Raw genomic sequence first — 22,491 nt, 5'->3', positions numbered from 1 at the left:
AATATACTGGAGTTATACTGGAGTTATAAGTCCCTATATGCAGTGGGGTTAAACAAGGACTGCATAAGCCTGCCCTGAAGTAAAGGAGACAGTAGTTAACCCTATTGTGCCAGTACATTTCAGAGATATTTTATGAGCAAGAAACAAAACAATCATTGTTTATATTTTTATTGCTATTATTTTCTTTGAGCCAGTGATATGCTAATAGTCTTATAATAACCGGTTGAGTTAAAAGAATAGATTTTTTCCTATAACAAACTTAGGGCTATTAGTTTATACTACAAGTTTTGCTTCAGATATACACAGTCCTGAATCATCAAGAGCGGATGAGGTGAGACCTCACTCCTGACAGGGGTTGGTTTTTAGTGTCAGGGGGTGGAATGAGAGGCCCGGGAGCATGTAGCATGTGGACCAGCCTATTGCGACTGCAGGTGGGTGGGAGAGAGTGGGGGGAGGAAGCAGAATTAATACCTACATCTAAAAAGGAATGGATTAGAGGGGGGACAGCAATCTGGCCTAAGCCGGAAAGATTTAAAAATTGACTAAGTGAGCCGGATAACTTAACCCATTCCCAGAAGGCCTCTCTTTTATGCAGCCAATTTATATCCAGAAAATGACATATCCAGCTATAATTTAGTTGGATACATGGCAAAATATTTAAAAAATTGTCATTAATATGGTTATCCATCTAAATGGCTTTGATATTGACCTCCTCAAGACCTTAGATATCTGTGTTGGCTGGCAATGTCCAGTCCTGCTGTGTTCATGTGGACTAATCCAGCCAGGTAAAACCTCAGTTCTGCTGATGTATCTTGTGCTATCCTAAGCATGCTTTTCTTTGGTGTTCACCAAAATGAATTTCCTGTAAAGGCTGTACTAGGATTAATAATGACCTAAATCTAGGTGGTAAATTATTGCAACAAATATACAAATTTAGTAAGCTCTCATACCCAGAAATCACCAGCATTAATGAAGGCTAACAAAACAAGAACAGGACAATTTGGTCAAGGTTTCAGCAAACGCTAGAGATAATATAGGGAGACAAGTTCTTTCTATACCTGTGGATACCTATAGATCCCTGTAAGTGTTGCAATTGCATGTGATATCATTGAAGAGTGGCTTCCAATGAAACCAGCCACATGTCCTTGATGGTGACAGCTAAAGCCAGGAACAGGGTCCATTTCCCCTGATAAGATCATTAGAGTAGCACATAGTGATAAAGCTGCAGAGGTGCAAGGGTCAGCAATATGGAAACCCAGAGTGATGTTTGGTAATATCTCCAAATTTTGGTTGATCTCTTGAATGGCAAAATAAAAGGCCAACGTATTCCAATAGTTATGAAGATTCTGTCTGTGAACAAGTAAACATATGTTTAACAGATATTAGAAAACATCATGATTGATTTATATATTCAAATTCAGAGAAAACATAAACTAGGGAAATCTCTGCAAATTCACCATAACCCTGAGATGTAGCACTTTCTTCTATTCTACTACAGAACCCTATCACCAAAGTCTGCCAATGTTCCTCTACTCACTACTGCAGCATATTGTGCTTTTAGGTTTTGAGACCCCTCCCCCCTCCCCATATCTGCTGATACATCCCAATCCCAACCTGTATCACCTTTGCTAGAACCTTCAAATACACATGGACTCAATCCTGATCTGTAGGCTCTCCTCTCTTGCTTGTCCCAATGAAGGACCTAAAACCAATCCTTCTTCCTCAGCTCACATTCCAATCCAATCCAATCCAATCTGTTTTATTTTGATAGCCCGCTAATCCAAAGTGTTCAATATGTTAAGCATAGCAAATCAAATAATCAACATACAACCCTAATGCTTTCTGCATGATATCTGACACCAGACTGCTTTTAGAGACTGAGGTCAGAACTGTATAAAAATATAGCAGCAACAGCTTGTATGGTGCTGCGATGATAACATGGGGGAATATGCAGGACAGTTTAGCAGCTAGAGCAGTAGGGTGAGAGGGAGAGAGGGGTTGGGTTAAGTGAGGCAAGAATTGCTGACCAATCGATGCTGGCACATCGAAACCTAGCATCTAAACTCCTTGCTCAGGGAGCCTCGATGCCATTCAGCTAGGGGCAGTTAACTGAATAGGAGGCCAGACTTGTTGTCCCACCCACCCCCCTTGGATTCAGCTAGGAGCAATTAGCTGAACAGGAGGCCAGACTTGTTGCCGCAAGTTATGGCTTATCAGAGTAAGCAATGCTTATCCGGCCATGCCCAAAAGTAAAGATAAAGGGGTTGGAGCGGGGGTAGCGCCTATCCCTGCCAGAAAATGGAGTAGATCCCAGCCCGTGTCGATGGTCCCGGAGCCCCCCTCAGGCAGCGTGGGCGCGCCTGCACACAGGATTCATTCTCCAGCTCGTGCAGACATTAGCTAGGGAGAAACCGGCCCTGAGGCCTACTCCCATGAAGAAGTTGAGGCGCTGAGGGAGAGCGGGCAGGAGCTAGGACTGGTGGACAGAGCACCTACTCCCAGCGATCCGGGTCGTCGTGACCGGAGGGTTACGGCATGGGAGGGAGATACGAACAGCCCCCCTCCCGAGGCAGGAGAGGAAGTGCAGGTCATGAGCGAATCGGGGTCAGAGGAGGCCCGTGCTAATGCAAGCCTTTCGGCGTGTGAAGCGAAGGAGGGCGGCGAGGTGCCAACTAACAAAATGGCGGCTGGAACGAAGACTCGCAAACCAGCGTGAGTCTTGGTGCATGGCACCAAGGGCCGAGTCTTTGACTATGTGGAAAGGAGGTCATAGTTCGGGAGCCAGTGATGAAAACAAGGAAGGACGAGCCACTCGAGGTCGCCGTGGGGGAGAGCGCAGAGCGATGGCACAATGGCAGCGTTTCCCAGACCAGACAATCGGGGAAGAGAGGACAGCATGCGGTAAGTGTGGTTTATCGTATGCTTCCATGAAGGAGGTGGTCATGCGCAGCAGGGGAATTAAGGCAGGCCTATGCTTTGGGTATGGTGGCCGAGGCAGGAAATATGGGGGGATGGGGGTCGATGTAGGGGCAAGGGCGGTCAAGCAAAAGTCAGGGGAATTCATGGGGACAGCTACGGGATCCACTTCGGGGAACAGGGATTGGAATCCCCAGATGGTTTCACATCCGGGTGACTACCCCTAGAGCCTGCCAGCTCCGGTCTCAGGGAGGATGTCTCGCAAGGAGAGGGTTGTGTAGGGACGAGATACTGCTGCTGGGTTTTCTGTGCTTTTAGGTTATGATGAAGAGGAGGTGCCGGCTACGTCGTGCTGAGAAGGATGGAGGAGCCAGGAGGTGGGAGGCCTCAGCGCTACGCGGGCACAGAGGGGAGAGTCACAAGAGCGTGTAGCAAGAGAACCTATGACCGGACCACTGCAATGAGCGGTTGAAGGTAACGAAAGGGCAGGGAATAGTGCGAACACGATGGCAAAGGGCAGTAAGAGAAGGAGGAGCCACAAGGATAGCACTACTGATAGTTCAGATTTGCCCACCACGTTCTCCTTGGATAGTTCTGCGGCTGGAAAATTCGATCGCGCTACAGTAGCAGGCCCCAGCCAGGATATGGGTCACTTGGCTTTAGCATTCTGGACTGAATTGTAGGAGGGAGTGCCAAAGCACGTAAGGCACAGGATAAGGAAAAGGAGATACGTTAACATTTTTTGATTATTAGCAGGCAGGCGGGGTGACAAGAAGAAGAAGAGCGGGGATTACACTGAACCTAAAATAGCTAAGAACATAATTAACTGGGTTCGAGGTTTTCACTGGTTAGCAAGCATGGTAAGCCATTACCAGCCAGACCAGTACAGGGCTTTATTAGCCTACGGTGATAGTATCCTGGGTGCTTATAAGGATTATGAAGGTGCTGAGTTTGACAGTCAGCACGGTGGAAGGTGATCCGAGTGATTACAGTTCCCATTCGTTTCAGATCAGTGCAGCCACCTCCACGACGGAGGCAGGTACGTTGGTCGAAGGCATAAAAGGGCTGGGGCGGTGGAAGTCCAATGCCTTTCGATCTTATATGCGACAGTAGTTGGTAAGGGTGGGAGGGTTTATCGGAAAGGTTAGCGGACGTTATGGTGCTTCAGAAGCAAGGGGTGAATATGGGTATCACTTGAATTTGCTACCTCTTTTATTTCTGTTGCAGAGCGAGTTGGGGTATGGCGTTTCCAATGATGTGCCTGGATTGTGGGTCATTCTTACATCCATCGAGCGCAGAGACGGGCGCTGAAGCGTCTTTACGGGGAGCATTTGGACATTGATAGGGCGGGGTGGTGTCTCTCTTGGTTCAGTAAACGGGGAATAGGTTGGGACGACCTGCTGCCTTTTCTGTCCGAGAGAATACAAATGTGGGGCGAACCCAATATATTAATTATTCACTTGGGTGGGAACGACATAGGTGCCAAATCGTGCAAGGAGCTTCTTACCTGCATGAAAAAGAATCTTTCCCAAGTAATGATAAGGTGGCCATGTATAGTTTTGGGATGGTCAGAGATAATCATGCGCCTACGAAATATAGATGAGATGATTTGGAAAAGCGGGGTCAAAAGACTGAACAGTCAGTTGGGCAAATAGATGGGATGGGAGGGGGGATTTTGGATTAGACATCCATGGTCTTGGGGGGAGGGGAACGGGGCTATTTAGCGGTGATAGCATCCACCTGTCTGAAGTAGGAATGGACCTCTTCAATAACTCCGTACAGGAAGGGTTGGAGCAAGTTATTTGCAGGTGGTGAGAGGCTGCAGTTTTTTGGGGGGAGCAAGCTGTTCTTATCAGCTTGTCCGTGGCGGTAAACCCAAGCCCAAAACGTTTGTGGAATGGGGCAGGGAAAAGGGGGGGTGGGGGGAGATACCCGTGTAGCTGGAGGGGCCGCTACACGGGAGGACCGGTGAACTACGGGGCCAAAGTTCTCGGTTCAACCTTACTCTCGCTGGTTGAGGCTGAGTAGGCGGGGCTGGGGGAGGGGAATTCATACTTCACCACTGGAGACAAGGTGGTGGATACAGGGAGGGGTTCATGGGGTGGGGTAGGGGGTGTTTGGGGTCGTTACATTGCTGTGTTGTAAGGGCTCAGGTTAATGTTGTTGCAATAAACTGCGGCCAATTTAAATGCCAGAAGGTTTTGTGTGTTTATTGGGGAATGGGACAGCAAGGTCATGCATTATTCATCCCTATGTTATATAGTTATTTAAAACACTTTTATTCTTCCTAATTCAGCTTTCAATCTTTCTAAGCAGATCACAAATTAATACACACACAATAATATTTTATAAATAACGTGTTACATCAATACACAACATTCATTCATATAGAAAATCAATGATCATTGAAAATGCAGTTAGATGCAGAATAAAACATAATTTGAGAACCTTTCATAAAAAAAGGCCTCTCTCTTCAAGTAAGTCTTTAATTATTTTTGTCAACTTCTGTCTTAAGTTCTAGTGGGAGCTTATTCTACAATGTGGATCCCACCACTGAGCAGGCTCGTTTGCAATCATCACTTTCTTGCAGAGGGAACTGATAACAATGACATATCTGTGGATCATAAACTCTGGTGGAAAATATTTTTCTGAAATGTCTCCTTCAGGAAGAAAGAGTTCTCATTGTGTAATGTTTTTGAAACAATATTATTATTTTAAAACAAATTCAAAAACATACTGGGAAGCAGTGTAGCTCCGACAACCAAACGGAGATGTGATCTTCTCATTGACAACCAATAGTTAATCTGGCTGAAGAATCTCGGATTATTTAGAAAGTATGCATCTGGACTTTTGGCAGGACAACATAAAGTGAATTTCAGTAGTCCAATTTGTTCAAAACTTTTAAGGTGAATTTTCAAACATTTATGTGTGTAAAATTAGCATGTATGAGTGTGAAATAGCACGTGCTCAGATATATGTTTTATATATATATATATATATATATATATATATATATTTATAAGTGACTGTATTAGAGATAATATTTTAAATTTTATTCTGTACTTGATTGGAAGCCAATGTAATTTATATAATATAGGTGTAATATGGTCTCTCATTGGGGAACCTGTTAGTAACCGGGCTGTAGCGTTCTGAATCATCTGTAAAGGTTTTATTGTAGAGTCAGATAGACCCAGATAAAGGCCATTACAATAATCCAGTCCCGAGAAGATGAGAGCTTGGAGTACTGTTTGAAAATCAGATTTAAATAAGAATGGCTTTAGTCTTTTTAAAGTGTGTAATTTGAAAAATGAATTTTTTATTATATTCGAAATGTGCTGCGTTAAAGATAGTTTGGTATCCAGTTGAATTCCTAAACTACAATTGAGAGACACTTCTGCACAATGTAAATAATTTCCATTAAGGGACACCACGGCACAATGTAAATAAGCTACCTCTGTTAAGATTATATAATTCTTGTCTTTCCCTGTCTCCTTCCTTCCCAGTTTCAACAACCTTGTTATATTGTATCTTTTTTACTTCCTCGACACTGGTTAAAAGAAAGTTATTGCACCCCTTGTTATATGTAAACCGGCATGATATGATTGTATCATGAATGCCGGTATAGAAAAGCTTTAAATAAATAAATAAATATGGTATTTAATAAAGCCATTTCTTTTTTTTGCCAAATGTTATTTCATCGCCTGTGTTCACTACTAGGTGATTTGATTCATGTACCTTCTTGGTGCTAGCATTTTCTACTCTGTGGCATCTAGGACACACGTAGACATTTTTGTTTTATCCTTTGTTTGCTACTGGTATTATTCCCTGCTCACTATCCATCATATTTGCCTTACATACTTTTCTTTACCTCATTTTATCTCCAGAAACAATATTGCTCTAGGCAGAGTGCTTTAGCTTACAATGCTCCCTGTATGGCTTTCAAAATTTCCTTTCTTGCCTGTGCACAACAAAGTGGTATACTCCTTACATATAAGTAGAATTTACTTTCTCATTTTCCTTCGTCCAGTTTCCCATCAGTGCTGCCCTGAAATTTGAGCCATACTATTACAGTTTTTTCCATTTTCATTGTTTAGGCAATTTGCTTTATGTGGTTACACAATTCTACTTTTCCACAGTTCTTCATTATTCACATTCTCACCTATGCTTTTGTAATGTTTATATAATTAAATGGGGTATGTATACTTTCTATATTTTAATTCTTTCAATTCTCCTCTACTAATTTGCCCACGCTGATTATGGTCCTATACTATTTTTACCTTCTTTTGTTTTTGCTTCTTCAGAGATTCCTTTCAATGGTGAATTGCCAATGATGTTATATTATATGTTACTCGTCTCTCCCGATGCAGCCCTAGCGAAACACGGTTCCGTGTCGGGGGACTAATGTTTCAATAAATATTTGACCACTTGGAATTAAAGTTTCTCTGATATTTAATTGATTGTTTGAAACTTATTTTTGGACCTTTTCTACCTTTTTGCAACACAACTGCTGGATTGATTAATATTTAGTGTGTTTGCTCGTCATTCCACACCTTGTGGCTTTTTCCCATTTAATAAACCCAAACACACACGTGTAAGTAAGCATGCCTGAGCAAACATGTGTGTGTAAGAAAAAGGGCGTCCAGGGCTGCTCCTGGAAGAGACCAACATTTATGTGTTCAAGTTACTATTTTAGATCCTGGAAAAAAGCTGCACATCTTTTATTTGCGTATATTTACACCTGCTAATTATCTGTGGAAGGGAGAATAAAATTCTTTAATGCCAAATATGGAATGGGTAAGGGGTGTGGATAGACTGAAGAACCAGAAGTGCATTGATGAGATGAAGAACTGGTAGACAAATTTATAAAACTCGTAATTTCCTTGCCACCTTCACATTATGAAAAATCCTGATTTAAATGTGTAAAACCAGACTCAGGGGGCAATAATGTTTGTAAATTGCAGAGATAAAATGTTTACATTTATAAAAATATGTGAGTATAGAAGTTATGCGCTACGTATACAGATAAAAATATGATTTATTCAGCTAAGTCTTGAAAGTGGCGCTTATCTGGACAAGTTCTGATTTATCCTGCTAAGTAGCAACAAAGCTGCAACTTAGCCGGACAAGTCTTAAAACGTAACGTATCCGGCTAAGTCAGATACCAGATAAGTCTAACAAAGCATTACTTATCCAACTAGGCCAGAGAGTCAGCTAAGTACCGCTTTTTAGATGTATCCGGACAGGTAATAAAGCCAGGTAAGTAGTTTTTTGAAGACTTATCTGGCTATCTTAGCTGGCTAAATAGTGCTTTTAAGATTTATCCAGCTAGCAGTACCAAAACGCAGAATATAAATCAAATAAGTAAATAAATAAATAAATAAAGGTTTTGCTGTCGCTTATCCAGAGAAGTCTTAAAAGCACTACTTAGCTGGTTAAGTCTTCAAATGCTACTTATCCAGCTATCTTACTTATTCGGATAAGTCTTTAGAAGTACTACTTAGACAGATACCGGTAAGTAGCACTTTTTAAGACTTACATAAAATGTACTTTCAATATAGCGAATATTCTAGCGTGGGTTTATGCAGAGTTTACATCATACACGTGAATTTATGTGCACAATATAAAATACATGAGCATGAGCACGCATGCCCCTACACATGTATACAGGGACGTACAGGCATGTTTTAAAGTTAACCTCCCTGCATGAATTAGGGAATAATCCTCCTTTATAATGACATAATTAAATCATCTTAAAAGTTAATAAAATGTGGATTTCAGCACTGCATTTAACTGGGGATATAATGTGAAGTCAGTGTCCATCATAAATAACAGATCACATACCTTGTTTGAAAGAGAAGGAACTTGATCATTCAATTGTATATCATGTAAGTCAGCAAAGATTTTATCCCACAATATCCATAAAAGTTTAGTCTTTTAATGTTCAGAATTAAACTATTAGGCCACATCCACTCTTATGAATGCTTAATTTTGGTTTGTCCACATAAGTCTTCTAACATGATTGAAAGAAGGGTGTGAAACAGAGCTGTAAACTCAGATGTGGCACAGCCCAGGACTGACTGTCTCCTCCTCTGCTGATCTATCCTCACATTGAATTCTTTTACATTTCTTTTCCGACCAGCGTTCACCTGAGTGCTATAGCAGGGGAGAGGTCAAATTGCTTTGAAACATGGCAGCACACACACTGTGGTGCAATTTTTGAAAGTGCTTAGCTGGTCAAATAGCCCTGATCTATAATTGTCCTTCTTGATCATATAAAAGAATGCTAATTCTTTCACAAGGTGCACACTTTTATCCTCATTGACAGAAGGCATTCATAGGGGTGGAGAGAGTGGAGGGTAGGATATAACGCACACCAATTTGATTTATTCTGCACAGAGATTTTGCAGTTGTACAGTCCATCGGTACTTTCTAACAACAACAGAAAAACTCCACAAGGCAGTTGGCCTTTGAATATTAGGTCCAAGGCCATGGGAACAAAAGTACCTATGAAAGGCAAAACCCGAGCAATAAACAGAGAAGATCTTATGTGCTGGTACTGGAGGCTATCCTCACCTACTGCGTGTGCTTTTGGGTAACTCCCATATTTGAGAGGCAGAGTACTCTTGCTCACATGAATCCCTTGAAATCCTCTCCTATGGCTGTGTGCAATGCAGAACAATGATTTGCCTTATTTAGCAAACACTGGCCCTCAGCAATTTTACAATTGAAACAAAATAAGAAAAAACCTTTAGTATACAGCCCCCACAGATTTCAGTTTATAGATTGTTGTCTCTCACTCTCAGTTAACATTGCAGTGGAAGAGCCTAATATTTTCTAATGCAGGGGTTCTGAACCCAGTCCTCGGGACACACCCAGCCAGTCTGGTTTTCAGGATATCCACAATGAATATGCATGAGATAGAGTTTCATACAATGGAGGAAGTGTATGCAAATCTCTCTCATGCATATTCATTGTGGATATCCTGAAAAAAACCAGACAAGCTAGAAGTGTCCCGAGGACTGGGCTGAGAACCATAGTTCTAATGAAATGAAAGCATTCATAAAATACTGCCACAGAGACACAAAAAAAGTTAGAAATCTACTTACACAATGCATTTCTGGGCACCAGGTAACTTTTTATAATGTACTGATGTTAAACTGACGACATCAGATATCAGAATTATCCCACCCAAGATCAGTTCCCCTCCACTGAAGTAGCCCTTGGCTGTATTATCATTTGGAAAACAGATGGATTTGAGCTTCTTGTTTTCAGTAAAAACTGCAGAAACTATCATCAAGACCCCACTCAGTCCCAGAAACATGGGATGCTGAATCATTTCCTCTTTCCCAAGACTTCTGTACTGGTTCCAGTTCAGCCTATGGTTTTATCATATCTTTGCCTTGCAAGAAGCATAGGTTGACTGCAGTGCGAGCAGAAGATATTTGGAGACTGTTTGAAAATATTTTTGCCACCTCCCATATAACCAGGGATGTGTTTCTTGATCCATACGGATAGAGTTCAGGCAGTTGCTGCTATATGTAGCTTTGGACCCTGCTACACTATAATTGCAGGGCAGAAGCAAATAAGGTGCACAGCTGTGATGATATATTTCTTCACATCTCTTGAGTATTGGAGATAAAATTGTTATTTGGATGAATTAATATAATTATTATTATTTCAGCAAATTTCAGAAACTGAACTTAACAAACATGTTTTGCTCTGAAGTCTGTTTTGAATCCTGCATTCTCCTGGATTATGTTTGCATGATGAATGATGCTGTGACCTTGAAATTGGAGGCAAACACTGTAAGCCAATGCTTCCCAAATCAATGGTCAGGACCCCAAAAGGGGTAATAAAACCTACAACTGGGGTCACAAGTGCCTCAAATGGCAATGCGCTTCAGGCACTAACAGCAGCAGCAGCAGCAGCAGCAGCATTAATAATGGACGTCAGCCTGAGGCCTACAACTCACTTTGATTTGTGATATGCAGACCCAGTGTGACAGGATGTGCATATCATGTATTTGCACAGGATGGAATGTCTGGGGAGGGAAGGCTGCAGGAGCAGCAGGAAAGGTTGTGGGGTTGCTGATGGAACCCAACCCACTGGCAGCCGAAATGAGGAGAGACCGTGGGTGCCAGCAGCCAAAAATGAGGAGATGCCAAGTGCCAGAGGCAGCCATGGAACAACCTGTTTGCATATGCGTGTGAGAGAGAGACAAGGGAAGGAGGCCTGCGTGTGTGTGTGTGTGTAAAAGGAAGTCTGCCTGAAAGGGTGTGGGTATGTATGTGAATTGGATCCTACCTAAGATGTATATGTGTTTATGTGTGAATGGGAGCCTGCCTGGGATGAGTGTGTGTGAATGGGAGCCTGCTTTGAATATGTATGTGTGACTGGAAGCTTGCCTGGGATATATGTGTATGTATGTGTTTGTGTGTGTGTGTGTGTGTGTGTATTTGTGTGTGAATGGCAGCCTGCCTGAATTGTGTGTGTATGAATGGAATCCTGCTTGGGTTGTGTAGGTGTATATGTGTGAGTGTTTCCCTCCTCTCTCCCATTAATCCACGACAATCTCAGAGCATCTGGAAATAAAAATTTCCCATGTACAGAGAAAAGGATTTTTTTAAATTCTTGTTTTAATTATTGCTTTGTGTTTAATATGTCTTTTCAAATATTTTATTGGTGATTGGGAAATTTTGCGTATTCCATTCCTTAACTGGTTTGAAATATTTATTTTTTTATGATTATGGTTTTATTACTGTAATTGATCTTTTATATGTCTTGATTTTATTATTTAATATTTTAGGACGACTGGTAATGCTTTTGTTTTTCATTGTTACTCTGCTTATATAGGTTGGCTTGTTGTGGGTTCCAGTTCATTTCTTCTCAGGATATTTCTGTTTATACTTTCTAGCCTCTTTACTCTGTATTTGGTCAGGGTCTGTCTGTGTTCCATAGATGTGCTTGAGGTTAGGTATTTTGCTGGCATGAAATTTATGTGTAGGGATATAAAGCAGTCTGATCTGTTTTCTTTTCCTAATAGGAAGTGTATTGGTATTCTAGAGCCAGATGTAAAATGTGCAGTGTTGCCTTTTCATAGATAAGGTTATTACTATTTGAGTGCTGGCAGTTAGGGTTGCTTTGGTATTGGAAGTTTACTATCTTGTAATTGTAATTATCTGTGTTCATGGCTTTCTGAGGGCCAAGCGCACACTGAACATGCATTACAAAAGGTCTAATTCCATAAAAGTTTCAAATGTCTATTTTGCAGAATATTCTAGTTGGCACCACAGCAGTACATGTAAATATAATGTGCATACTGTCTGTGATATTTTTGCCTCAGAAGATTACTTTAGAATGTTCTTTTTCATGTAAAATCTGTTATAAATGAATAATGTAATTGTATGTGTCTATAGAGGGTGTGGGAATGGAGGAGGCTTGTGGGCAAGTGTTGCACCCATCGGTCGCAGACGGCTGCGCCCTCTGTTCCTCACCTCTCTTCTCTTAGTCCAGCGACTCTTGGTAAGATGGCTGCCTCCGTCTCTGAACGCCAACCTCCTGGCGTCTCTGGGACGGCGTGGACGATTGCGTTCGCCATTTTGAGCCAGAAGTTACCTAGAGCACGCTCGTGAGCGCCAGCCCTCATCTTATGCACGTCATGGTGGGAACCTCGGGGGCGTCCCCTTCGCATGACGTCATCCGCCTGCATGTATATCACCTCTCTTCACTTTCCTTCCTACAAGTTAGCAAGGATTCCCTTCCTTCTGATTTCGCTTCGTTACAGACACTCAGTTCCTGAGTTCCTGCCTCGGATGTCTTAGGTACCCGCTCCTCGGGGGCCTTGCTGTGCTCCGGAGCTTCACCCTTCGGTGTTACTTCAGTTCCAGCTTGGACACCTTAGGTAACCACACCTCAGGAGTCTTGACGCGTTCCAGTTCTCCGCTCCTCAGAGGACTCTCTCGTCTATTGCCTGCACTTCCTCAGAGTGAGTACTATTGCTATCCAGCTTGTCTCTCTACTTCTCTCACCATCTACAGAATGGATTCTCGGCATACCCCACTCTGTGGACCACTACCAGATCTACCTCTCTGGCCTACCATCTATTGTATGGATTCTCGGCGTACCCAGCTCTGCGGACCACTACCGGATCTACCGCTCTGGCCTACCATCTTCTGTGTGGATTCTCGGTGTACCCTGCTCTGCAGATCACTACCGGATTTACCCTCTATTCCAACTTGTGAGAGCACGTCTTAGGGTCATCCGTGATGTGGAATACTGACAGACATTGCCGCTGGACACATCCTCCTCTGAACTGAGGTTCACTGCCTGCTCCACGGGCAGTATTCATCACTTGCAGTATAATAAAAATCCTCTTTTCCTCTGTGTGTGTTACTGCTGGGAGTCAGCCTATCGTGGCAAGTCCCTACAGGGCTCCTTCCTGTGGGTGGAGTCATCTCTAGCTATGACCCAGGGCCCACGTTCCAAATCAAATTATAACAGCAAGGCTGTAAGTTTTGCCTAGGGTACTTAATACCCTTCCTTTGACTATGTAACCTGGGTCCAATCTGTCTCAATCACATGAAAAATGTTGCCCTGGGCCCCTTTGAGGGATTGAGGACCAGTTGTTAACATTTGGGGGATTGGGGGTGGGGATTTGGGGTGACATTGAACACCAATGAGTTTTCATATACCTTTGGGGGCTGGGGGAGGGTAAAGGGGCTCTATACCCCCAACTATTTAGGGTGCACTGGGGCAGAAGGAAGGGAGGGTGATCTTTGCCCATAATAATTCAATTATAAGGGAGTGTGGGAGTCACTTTATTGATGACAGGGATAGGGGGCCATCGCTGTGCATGGCACATATGATTTTTTTAATCTTTTGGGGTGTTTGGGGCTGCCTTGACAGGCGGCTGCAGATTGAGTCAGGGGTCAGCCCTGAGCCCTGCTCAATTTTTTCTTTTTCAGCCGCAGCAAGTTTTATTTTAGGTTGCCAGCACTTTAGCTGTAATGTGGGAGCATCAGGACCCATGTCAGAGTCCTGGGGCTCCCACCTCACATTTACCACATTTCAAAAAGGTGTTATTTTATCGAGAATGACCACTCTCTCGGTTGGCTGCAATAAAATCTTTACATCAAATTGTCTTTTAATGAGTTATTTGCATGCATTTGCATTATTCATACATGCAAATCATATGCAAACAAGGTCTTTGTAATAGGGGAGGATACCAGGGTGGGGACATGCAAAATATGAAGAATATCATACTGTTTACCGTGTTAGAGCACTAACATGGCTTGATGCATCACCCAGTTGACTGGGTAATGTTAAGAATCAGCACTACGTCTTCTTTAAAAAAAATCCAACAATTCCTAAAGACCACTCCTTCCCAATAGCCACCTAAATAAAATTCAAATGTGTCCCCACACAATCCCATCCTCCATCTTCCCTCTGGAAGGGGGCCTGGAGGGGGCCCTAATAAGGGGGGTACTGTTGCGCCCGTCGGTTGCAGATGGCTGCGCCCTCTCTATCTCACCTCTTTTCTTTCTCCTTTCCTCTGGGCAAGATGGCTGCCTCCACCTCTCCTCACTGATCTCTCCAGCATCCCCGGACCAGCATGGGCAATTGCGTTTGCCATTCTTACACTGAGGTCATCTAGGGCACACGTGCGCATCATCCTTTCCTTTGAATACGTCATGGCGGAAACCTCGGGGACATCCCCTCTGCATGAGGTCACTACCTCCGGGTATTTAGCCTCCGATGTCCAATCCAGCTATGAGTTAGCAAGGATTCCGGTCCAGCTAACTTCGACTCCATTCAGAGGCGTTCCGCTCTGAGTTCTCGCTCCTACCTACCCTCCCAGTTTACACTGATTCTTCAAGGATGCTCTAGGTACCCGCTCCTCAGGGGCCTTGCTCACTCCTACCTACCCTCCGGGGGTTACACTGTTCCAGCAAGGATGCTCAAGGCTCCCACTCCTCGGGGGTCTTGCTTCGCTCCTGTCTACTCTCCAGGTTACCCTGTCTCTACAAGGACGCCCAAGGTACCCACTCCCCTGGGGCCTTGCTTCGCTCCTGTCTATTTCCTGGGTTGACTTGTTCCTGCACGGACATCCTGGCACCAGCATTCAGGACTTTGCCTCATCTCTACCTTCATGCTGTGGAGGTCATCTCTCCAACAGCTTACCAGCCTAAGTGAGTACTCATACTCTTCAGTTTCACTCTGCCTTTTCTCACCACAGAATAGATTCTCGGTGAACTCCGCTTCACGGACCACTACTGGACCTACCCCCACTGGCTACGTCATCTGTGACTGGGTTCTTGGCCTACCCTGCTCCGCGGACCACTACCGGACCCCTCACTCTCCAGCATTGGGTGAGACTTCATCTGTACTTACGACATCACAGTGCCTGGACTGAACACCGCTACCTGAGACTATTCCATTGGCTGAAGAGAGCTGCCAGCTCCTCAGGTATTGCTCTATTGCTGAATAATAAAGCTTCCATTCTCTCTGTGTTCGTTACTGTAGAACCAGCCTATTGCTATATTTTCCCCATGGGGCTCCGCCCAGTGGGAGGAGTCATCAATATAGCAACCAAGGGCCCACAACCATGTCAAAACCAGAACATAAACGTAACAGACCCATCAATAAACCATGGCATGGAGTCCTATATTTCTGAATTTTTGATTGGAATCTCATTGGGTAAAGGCAAAACCGAGATATATCTGTTATCATTAGAATATGACATAAATTTTTAATTAACAAATACTTTAGTATTGAATATATGAATATAATTTCTTTTTCTCTATTTCTCAGACATCAGTCTAATTAAATAACTCATATTCATAATCTATTTTCTTCTCTTATACATTACCATGCCATTAAGATAGGCATTTCGCACCCTGTGTCCCACCCTCTTCCCCATCCCAGAATGAACCCCTCCAACCACAAATTGACAACCACACACTTGGTTCTTGGTAAAAAAAAACAGGCCACAGCTTTTATTAATCTTTAACATAACAACAACTGATACCTGAGTCGTCCTCTGATATGTATTCATACATCATCATTCCCGGGCTTCGATCCAGCATCCGCCCTGGTAAGCCATTCCGCCAACGTCATCCGCCCCCCCCCCCCCCCCCCCCGCCGTGTTTCAAAGCCAGGGGTCCCTCCTCCCAGGGCCTCCCACGCCCCTTACTATTCTGTCCTTCGAGGACCTCCATTTTTATACACCATATCCTCCATGGCCATGTTAGGCCCTCGACTCGGGTACCCGCCCCCCCTGCTGCAACAATTGTACATGTTATATATCAGCTTCATAACATTCTTAACTATCACCCTATCCTTATTCTGATTAACCTCCCCATCTCCACTGGGTGGGTGGGAATGCGGGCGCCAGCTCACAAAAGGGGGGATCCCGGGGTCTGCCTAGGCTTTTGGCGGCACCAGTCTCGCGATACGTGAGGCTGACGTCGCTGTGATGTAGCCTCATTGACGCAGCCTCCCTGGGCCCTCCCCCCCCCGCCATCACTCCCCGCACCGCTTGCCACACCCCCGGATGCGACGAGTAGCAAGGGAGGAAAAGACGGAGAAGGTAGGACTCAGGGTGACCGCCATGTTAATGGGGTCCTCCCCGCATCTGGCGTGTCAGCCCTGTCCTAGCATAGGCATCTTGTACCCTGTGTCCCGCCCTCTAAAAAGTCATGGGATAGGAGGCGATGTCCTTTCGTGGATTACAAACTGGTTAAAAGACAGGAAACAGAGAGTAGGACTAAATAGTAAATTTTCTCAGTGGAAAAGGGTTAACAGTGGAGTGCCTCAGGGATCTGTACTTGGACCGGTGCTTTTCAATATATATGTAAATGATCTGGAAAGGAATACGACGAGTGACGTTATAAAATTTGCGGATGATACAAAATTATTCAGAGTAGTTAAATCACAAGCAGACTGTGATACATTACAGGAGGACCTTGCAAGACTGGAAGACTGGGCATCTAAATGGCAGATGAAATTTAATGTGGACAAGTGCAAGGTGTTGCATATAGGGAAAAATCACCCTTGCTGTAGTTACACGATGTTAGGTTCCATATTAGGAGCTACCACCCAAGAAAGAGATCTAGGCGTCATAGTAGATAACACATTGAAATCGTCGGCTCAGTGTGCTGCAGCAGTCAAAAAAGCAAATAGAATGTTAGGAATTATTAGGAAGGGAATGGTTAATAAAATGGAAAATGTCATAATGCCTCTATATCGCTCCATGGTGAGACCACACCTTGAATACTGTGTACAATTCTGGTCGCCGCATCTCAAAAAAGATATAGTTGCAATGGAGAAGGTACAGAGAAGGGCAACCAAAATGATAAAGGGGATGGAATAGTTCCCCTATGAGGAAAGGCTGAAGAGGTTAGGGCTTTTCAGCTTGGAGAAGAGACGGCTGAGGCGGGATATAATAGAGGTCTTTAAGATCATGAGAGGTCTTGAACTAGTAGATGTGACTCGGTTATTTTCACTTTAGAATAACAGAAGGACTAGTGGGCATTCCATGAAGTTAGCAAGTAGCACATTTAATACTAATCGGAGAATATTCTTTTTCACTCAACGCACAATAAAGCTCTGGAATTTGTTGCCAGAGGATGTGGTTAGTGCAGTTAGTGTAGCTGGGTTCAAAAAAGGTTTGGATAAGTTCTTGGAAGAGAAGTCCATTAACTGCTATTAATCAAGTTTACTTAGGGAATAGCCACTGCTATTAATTGCATCAGTAGCATGGGATCTTCTTGGTGTTTGGGTAATTGCCAGGTTCTTGTGGCCTGGTTTGGCCTCTGTTGGAAACAGGATACTGCGCTTGATGGACCCTTGGTCTGACCCAGCATGGCAATTTCTTATGTTCTTATGTTCCCTTCCCCGTCCCAGAATCAACCCCTCCAACCACAAATTGACAACCACACACTTAGTTTGTGGTAAAAAACAGGCCACAGCTTTTATTATCTTTAACATAACAACAACCGATACCCAAGTCGTCCCCTGGTGTGTATTCATTCATCATCATTCCCGGGCTTCATTCCAGCGTCCGCCCTGGTAAGCCAGTCCACCAATGTCATCCGGCCCCCCGCCATGTTTCAAAGCCAGGGGTCCCTCCTCCCGGGGCCACCCACACCCCTTACTATTCTGTCCTTCGAGGACCTCCATTTTTACACACCATATCCTCTATGGCCATGTTAGGCCCTCGACTCGGGTACCCCCGCCTCCAGCCTGGGATAGTGTTTCACTTGTTCCAGGCCCCCCAAGACACCACTGCTGCGGCCCCTACTGTGCACAACTGTACCGCCACCCCATAGTGATTCTATTGCCTCCTATATGGCGTTATTGAATAAGTCATACCCGATTTCTGATAGGTGTATCCTATCCGCTCTGTAAAGTCCAGGACATGGTTCGTCTGCCCACTCATGTCTTATGAATCGTTCCCCCAACCCTTGCAGCCATAATCCTACCTGCCTATTTAATTTCTTTCGTCTCCTTCTCCACAACTTGGAGCCCTAAGAACATAAGGACATAAGAAATTGCCATGTTGGGTCAGACCAAGGGTCCATCAAGCCCAGCATCCTATTTCCAACAGAGGCCAATCCAGGCCATAAGAACCTGGCAATTACCCAAACACTAAGTCTATTCCATGTTACTGTTGCTAGTAATAGCAATGGCTATTTTCTAAGTCAACTTAATTAATAGCAGGTAATGGACCTCTCCTCCAAGAACTTATCCAATCCTTTCCACTCCACGTCCTTCAGTTTCTTCCCTTGAGAGAAAGAGCCCCTGCTGGGTCCCACTCCCCTTGGAAGGGTCCTTGGGCCCACCAGCCCACAGGCTGGCTACTCCAGGCAGCTACATCCCTGGAAGTCCCTCTCCACCCTGAGAAGAGCAGAATCCAAAAATGCAAAACCAGCCAGAAGCCTCCCACTTTTATACCTGCTGCTAAAACCTCTGTCACCCAATCAGAGAACACAACCCTCTTAAGGGAACATACATCATCCCATTACCTACAATGTTAAAATGCCATCCCGTGATCCTATGCTAGTACCGCAAAAACTAGGGGTGTGCATTCATTTTGAACGCATATGTAAAACGCAACTTTTTTTTTTTTTTAACTTAAAAAAGTGGTGAGGCACAACGATCGCAATTTCCAACTTATTCACCCTCCTGACCCCCCCAAGCTGGCCAAAAGTTCAGGTTGGGTCCAACGGGGGTCCCGGAGCGGACGCGCGGTGAATCACGTGACGTCCGCGTCACTCCGACGTGACGCCGATGTCACGTGCTCCTCGCAAAGGAATACAGGAATGGCTTCCTGACTCCCCGCTGGACCACCAGAGAGTTTTGGTAAGTCTTGGGGGGGTCAGGAGGGTGGGGGGTTTATATTTTTATTTAGGGAACCGGTGAACATATGGACATAGCCTCAACTTATGGAATTCTCCATATGTCCATATTGACCGAAATTGACCCTCACCTTCAACTTATGGACTTATCAACATAAACTTTTTGTCTGCACATCCCTAGCAAAAACAACACAAAGCATTTTCCCATGCATGTCAAACATGATAATTGCAGGGTTTACCCCTCCCAAAATGTCTTGTGTAACTAGAAACCCCAAAAAAGGGCCCAGTTTGGGGGTCTCCCTACAAATAGTTTTACATTTACCAGGAAAGAGAATTCATTATGGAGGATTCTGGACCTAGGCTGTAGTTTGCAGTGCTAAAGTAATGCAGAATCTCTCTAGTGCGGGCGTCCAGTGGTAAAACTATGGGATGGGAAACAAATGGGCTTCGGCCTCTGCTCTGATTCTTATTCATACTGTTAATTTGATCAAGTCACTTAAGGCTCTATTTATCAAAGAGTATTAGCGGCACATTTAATATGTCATTCTCTAAATCATGTATTACAAGCAGCACTTTGGAGGCTGGTCTAAAGCCTCAGTGGCAGTGCTGGGTCCTACCATGGAAAGTTTTCTGGGTTTGATTTCTGGCTCTGGCCAGCCAGGGTGGGAATGCTACAGAAGAGGCATATTGTGATTTACATATTTTTGCATTTGATCAGCTCATTTAAAATTTAAAATGCATTAATTTGCGTTAATGTTGAGAAAAGTGCATGAACATTACCACAATTTTATTGTAAAACCTGGAAAGCGATTAACACATTTTATAAGGAAAATAAATACATTAATGTCACTTTAATGCATGCTCGACACATTCAATATGCATTAAAGTTTGCATTAGCATTAACATGCTATGATAAACAGACCCCCTTAATCTCTCTGTAATTTATTGAGCAATAGTGTATCCTCCCACCATGCACACAGCTCAAGGCCTGACATGCTCTGCCACACCAGGTGGCTGCACTGATTTCAGCTGTCATACACGATTCTAACGTGTTAAGATCCTGCAAAGTCCACTATAAGATGCAAACATTTTGTTTTATTATTATTATTATGAAAACATATTGTAGGAAGCACTTTTTCACTCAGTGCACAATCAAGCTGTTGAATCTGTTGCCAGAGGACGTGGTCAAGGCGGGGGTGAACCGGGAGAAGTCTAAAGGCGGATTTAATGTCCACTTTGCCATTAAGGCTCCTTTTCCGCATTGCCTTAATATATCAATAGCAGTATCGAAAGAAGTATATTGAACCGTGCATTCTTCCTCAGGCAAGCCGTCATTGACTAACTCCCTGGTGGGTAGGATAGATTTTGTATCAGTCTGAACTCCCCTGGTTCCTTCTTCAGGACAACTGCTAACGGTGACAATATCATCTTTTGAAATGGCGGTTCCGGGAATGGGCCTGCCATTCTGCCCATCTCAATTTCCCTGTTAACCTTCTGCTGTACTATGTCAACATGCCGGACAACTGATTCCGAATTACTAACCGATATATTTTTTATTTCACCTTGAAATGGTATGCTAAAACCTTTCTCAAAACCTTCCCTTAACTTTTGTGCTTCCTTCTGCTTGGGATAGATAGCTAACCATTTAGCCATTGCTTCTATTCGCACTGGTAAAGGAGACATGCCCATGTGCCCGTCATTTTCTTTTTCCATTACTCCCTGCTTGGTGACCGGTGCTTTTCCAGATGCAGTTAATTGCAGGGTGTGGTGCGGCGCAAACCATGCAAATATGTTTGAATTTACAGGACTGGAAGGTGCAACCGGATTTGTTATAACTCCAATATATTATATTGCCGTTGTCCCCCCATTGATTATATCTTGAAGCTAATTGGCCATTGTGGTTATTGAAAACCTTCCCGCCTTTGTTATACATTCCCGCATCAACCGCCTTGTTAGTCATTTGCCTTAACCATAGTCCTACATCCTGGCATTCCCCATTTTCCCCATTCCCCATTTTCCCCATGTATTCCCTGCATTCTATTTTCCTCCATTTTGTCTCTGAATTTTTCATTGTAATTTAACCTTGCCCACCCTTGATACTCTTTATGAGCTTCTAGTATAGTATCGGCATAACTGAGCATGGGGGCATATTGCAATGGGTCCTCCCATCCCAGGACACTAATCATTCTTAAGAATGCCCGGGTCCAATTATAATGCTTCTCGCTACCTTCACCTCTCCACCTTTTTCCTCCTCCTTTTTTCCTTTTTTCTTCTTTTCAGATGCGCCTTTACGACCCTCCATTATTGAAAAAATATCTATTTATTTATTTTATTTTTATTTAAGTCTTTTCTATACCGTCGTTTGGTGGGGACCGTCACAACGGTTTACATTAAGGCACATAAAAGTAAAGATACTAAAATTTATCCGTTTACATAGGTGCCATAAGGTTCTTTGTTATTTATCTGTTTACATAGGTGCCATAAGGTTCTTTCTTATTTTACTTCTCATAGCCTTTGATACGCTCTCCCACAATTCTGCTAAGTTGGGCACCAACGCCTGTCCTTTGCTAACCTCTAAAGCGTCTCGCCCTTCTCCATTAGGGGTGTCTGTTGAGGAGTCACTCTCCTCAGACTCTCGGAGTGTTAATACGCTGCTGCAAACATGGGCAGCATGTGCCAAGGAGTGCTTGCGTTCTGGCCTCCAAGTGTTGGTGTGGCTTGTCCTTGTGGGCCTGTCCCCGACGGTGGCCACATTGGCCATCTCTGCCATTGCGCTGGTCCTGCGACAGTGCTCCCTTGCTGTGATCCATTCTGCCGGAGCTCCTCATTCTTCTCCGCTACTGTAGGTGTCCTAGAGGCACTGGCCTATTCGCTTGCACCCCCTTTTTTGCCCTGTATTGCTCTCGCAATGGGCACACCTCTCTGTTCTCTCTTGCTCTTCTGCTGTGTCTCCCTCCTTCCCTTTGTATACAGCATTCCCTCCTGCGGTACTGATTCTCTCCCAGTTCGGGTTCGGGCTCCTCTATTCCTACGCCGGGGGCCTCCCTTTTGTGCTGGTCCCCCTCGAGCATGTGCTTCACCCCCAGCCATGCTTCCATCTGCGTACGGCACATTGCACAGTTACTTACAGTTCCTGTGCAGGTCGTCCTTTTAGGATCCTTCCTGGGCCTCCTCTGGTCTTTTTGTTCTGCTCCTGGGGGGATGTGGGGCCTTCTGT

General features: G+C 44.1%; 1 protein-coding gene across 1 annotated transcript in view; it reads right to left on the bottom strand.

Moving 5' to 3' along the window:
• The window catches only part of LOC115083302 (vomeronasal type-2 receptor 26-like), a 174,136-nt gene extending 152,092 nt beyond the window's left edge, over positions 1 to 22,044 (bottom strand). The window contains exon 1 of the mRNA XM_029587106.1: positions 21,847 to 22,044. Within this exon, the coding sequence (XP_029442966.1) occupies positions 21,847 to 22,044 (198 nt within the window). The remainder of the gene's footprint in view (positions 1 to 21,846) is intronic.
• Positions 22,045 to 22,491: the final 447 nt, after the last annotated feature.

This window comes from Rhinatrema bivittatum, chromosome 2 (assembly GCF_901001135.1).
Source record: "Rhinatrema bivittatum chromosome 2, aRhiBiv1.1, whole genome shotgun sequence".
In the NCBI taxonomy this organism is placed as follows: Eukaryota; Metazoa; Chordata; class Amphibia; order Gymnophiona; family Rhinatrematidae; genus Rhinatrema; species Rhinatrema bivittatum.
This window is presented reverse-complemented; position numbering and strand designations above follow the sequence as displayed.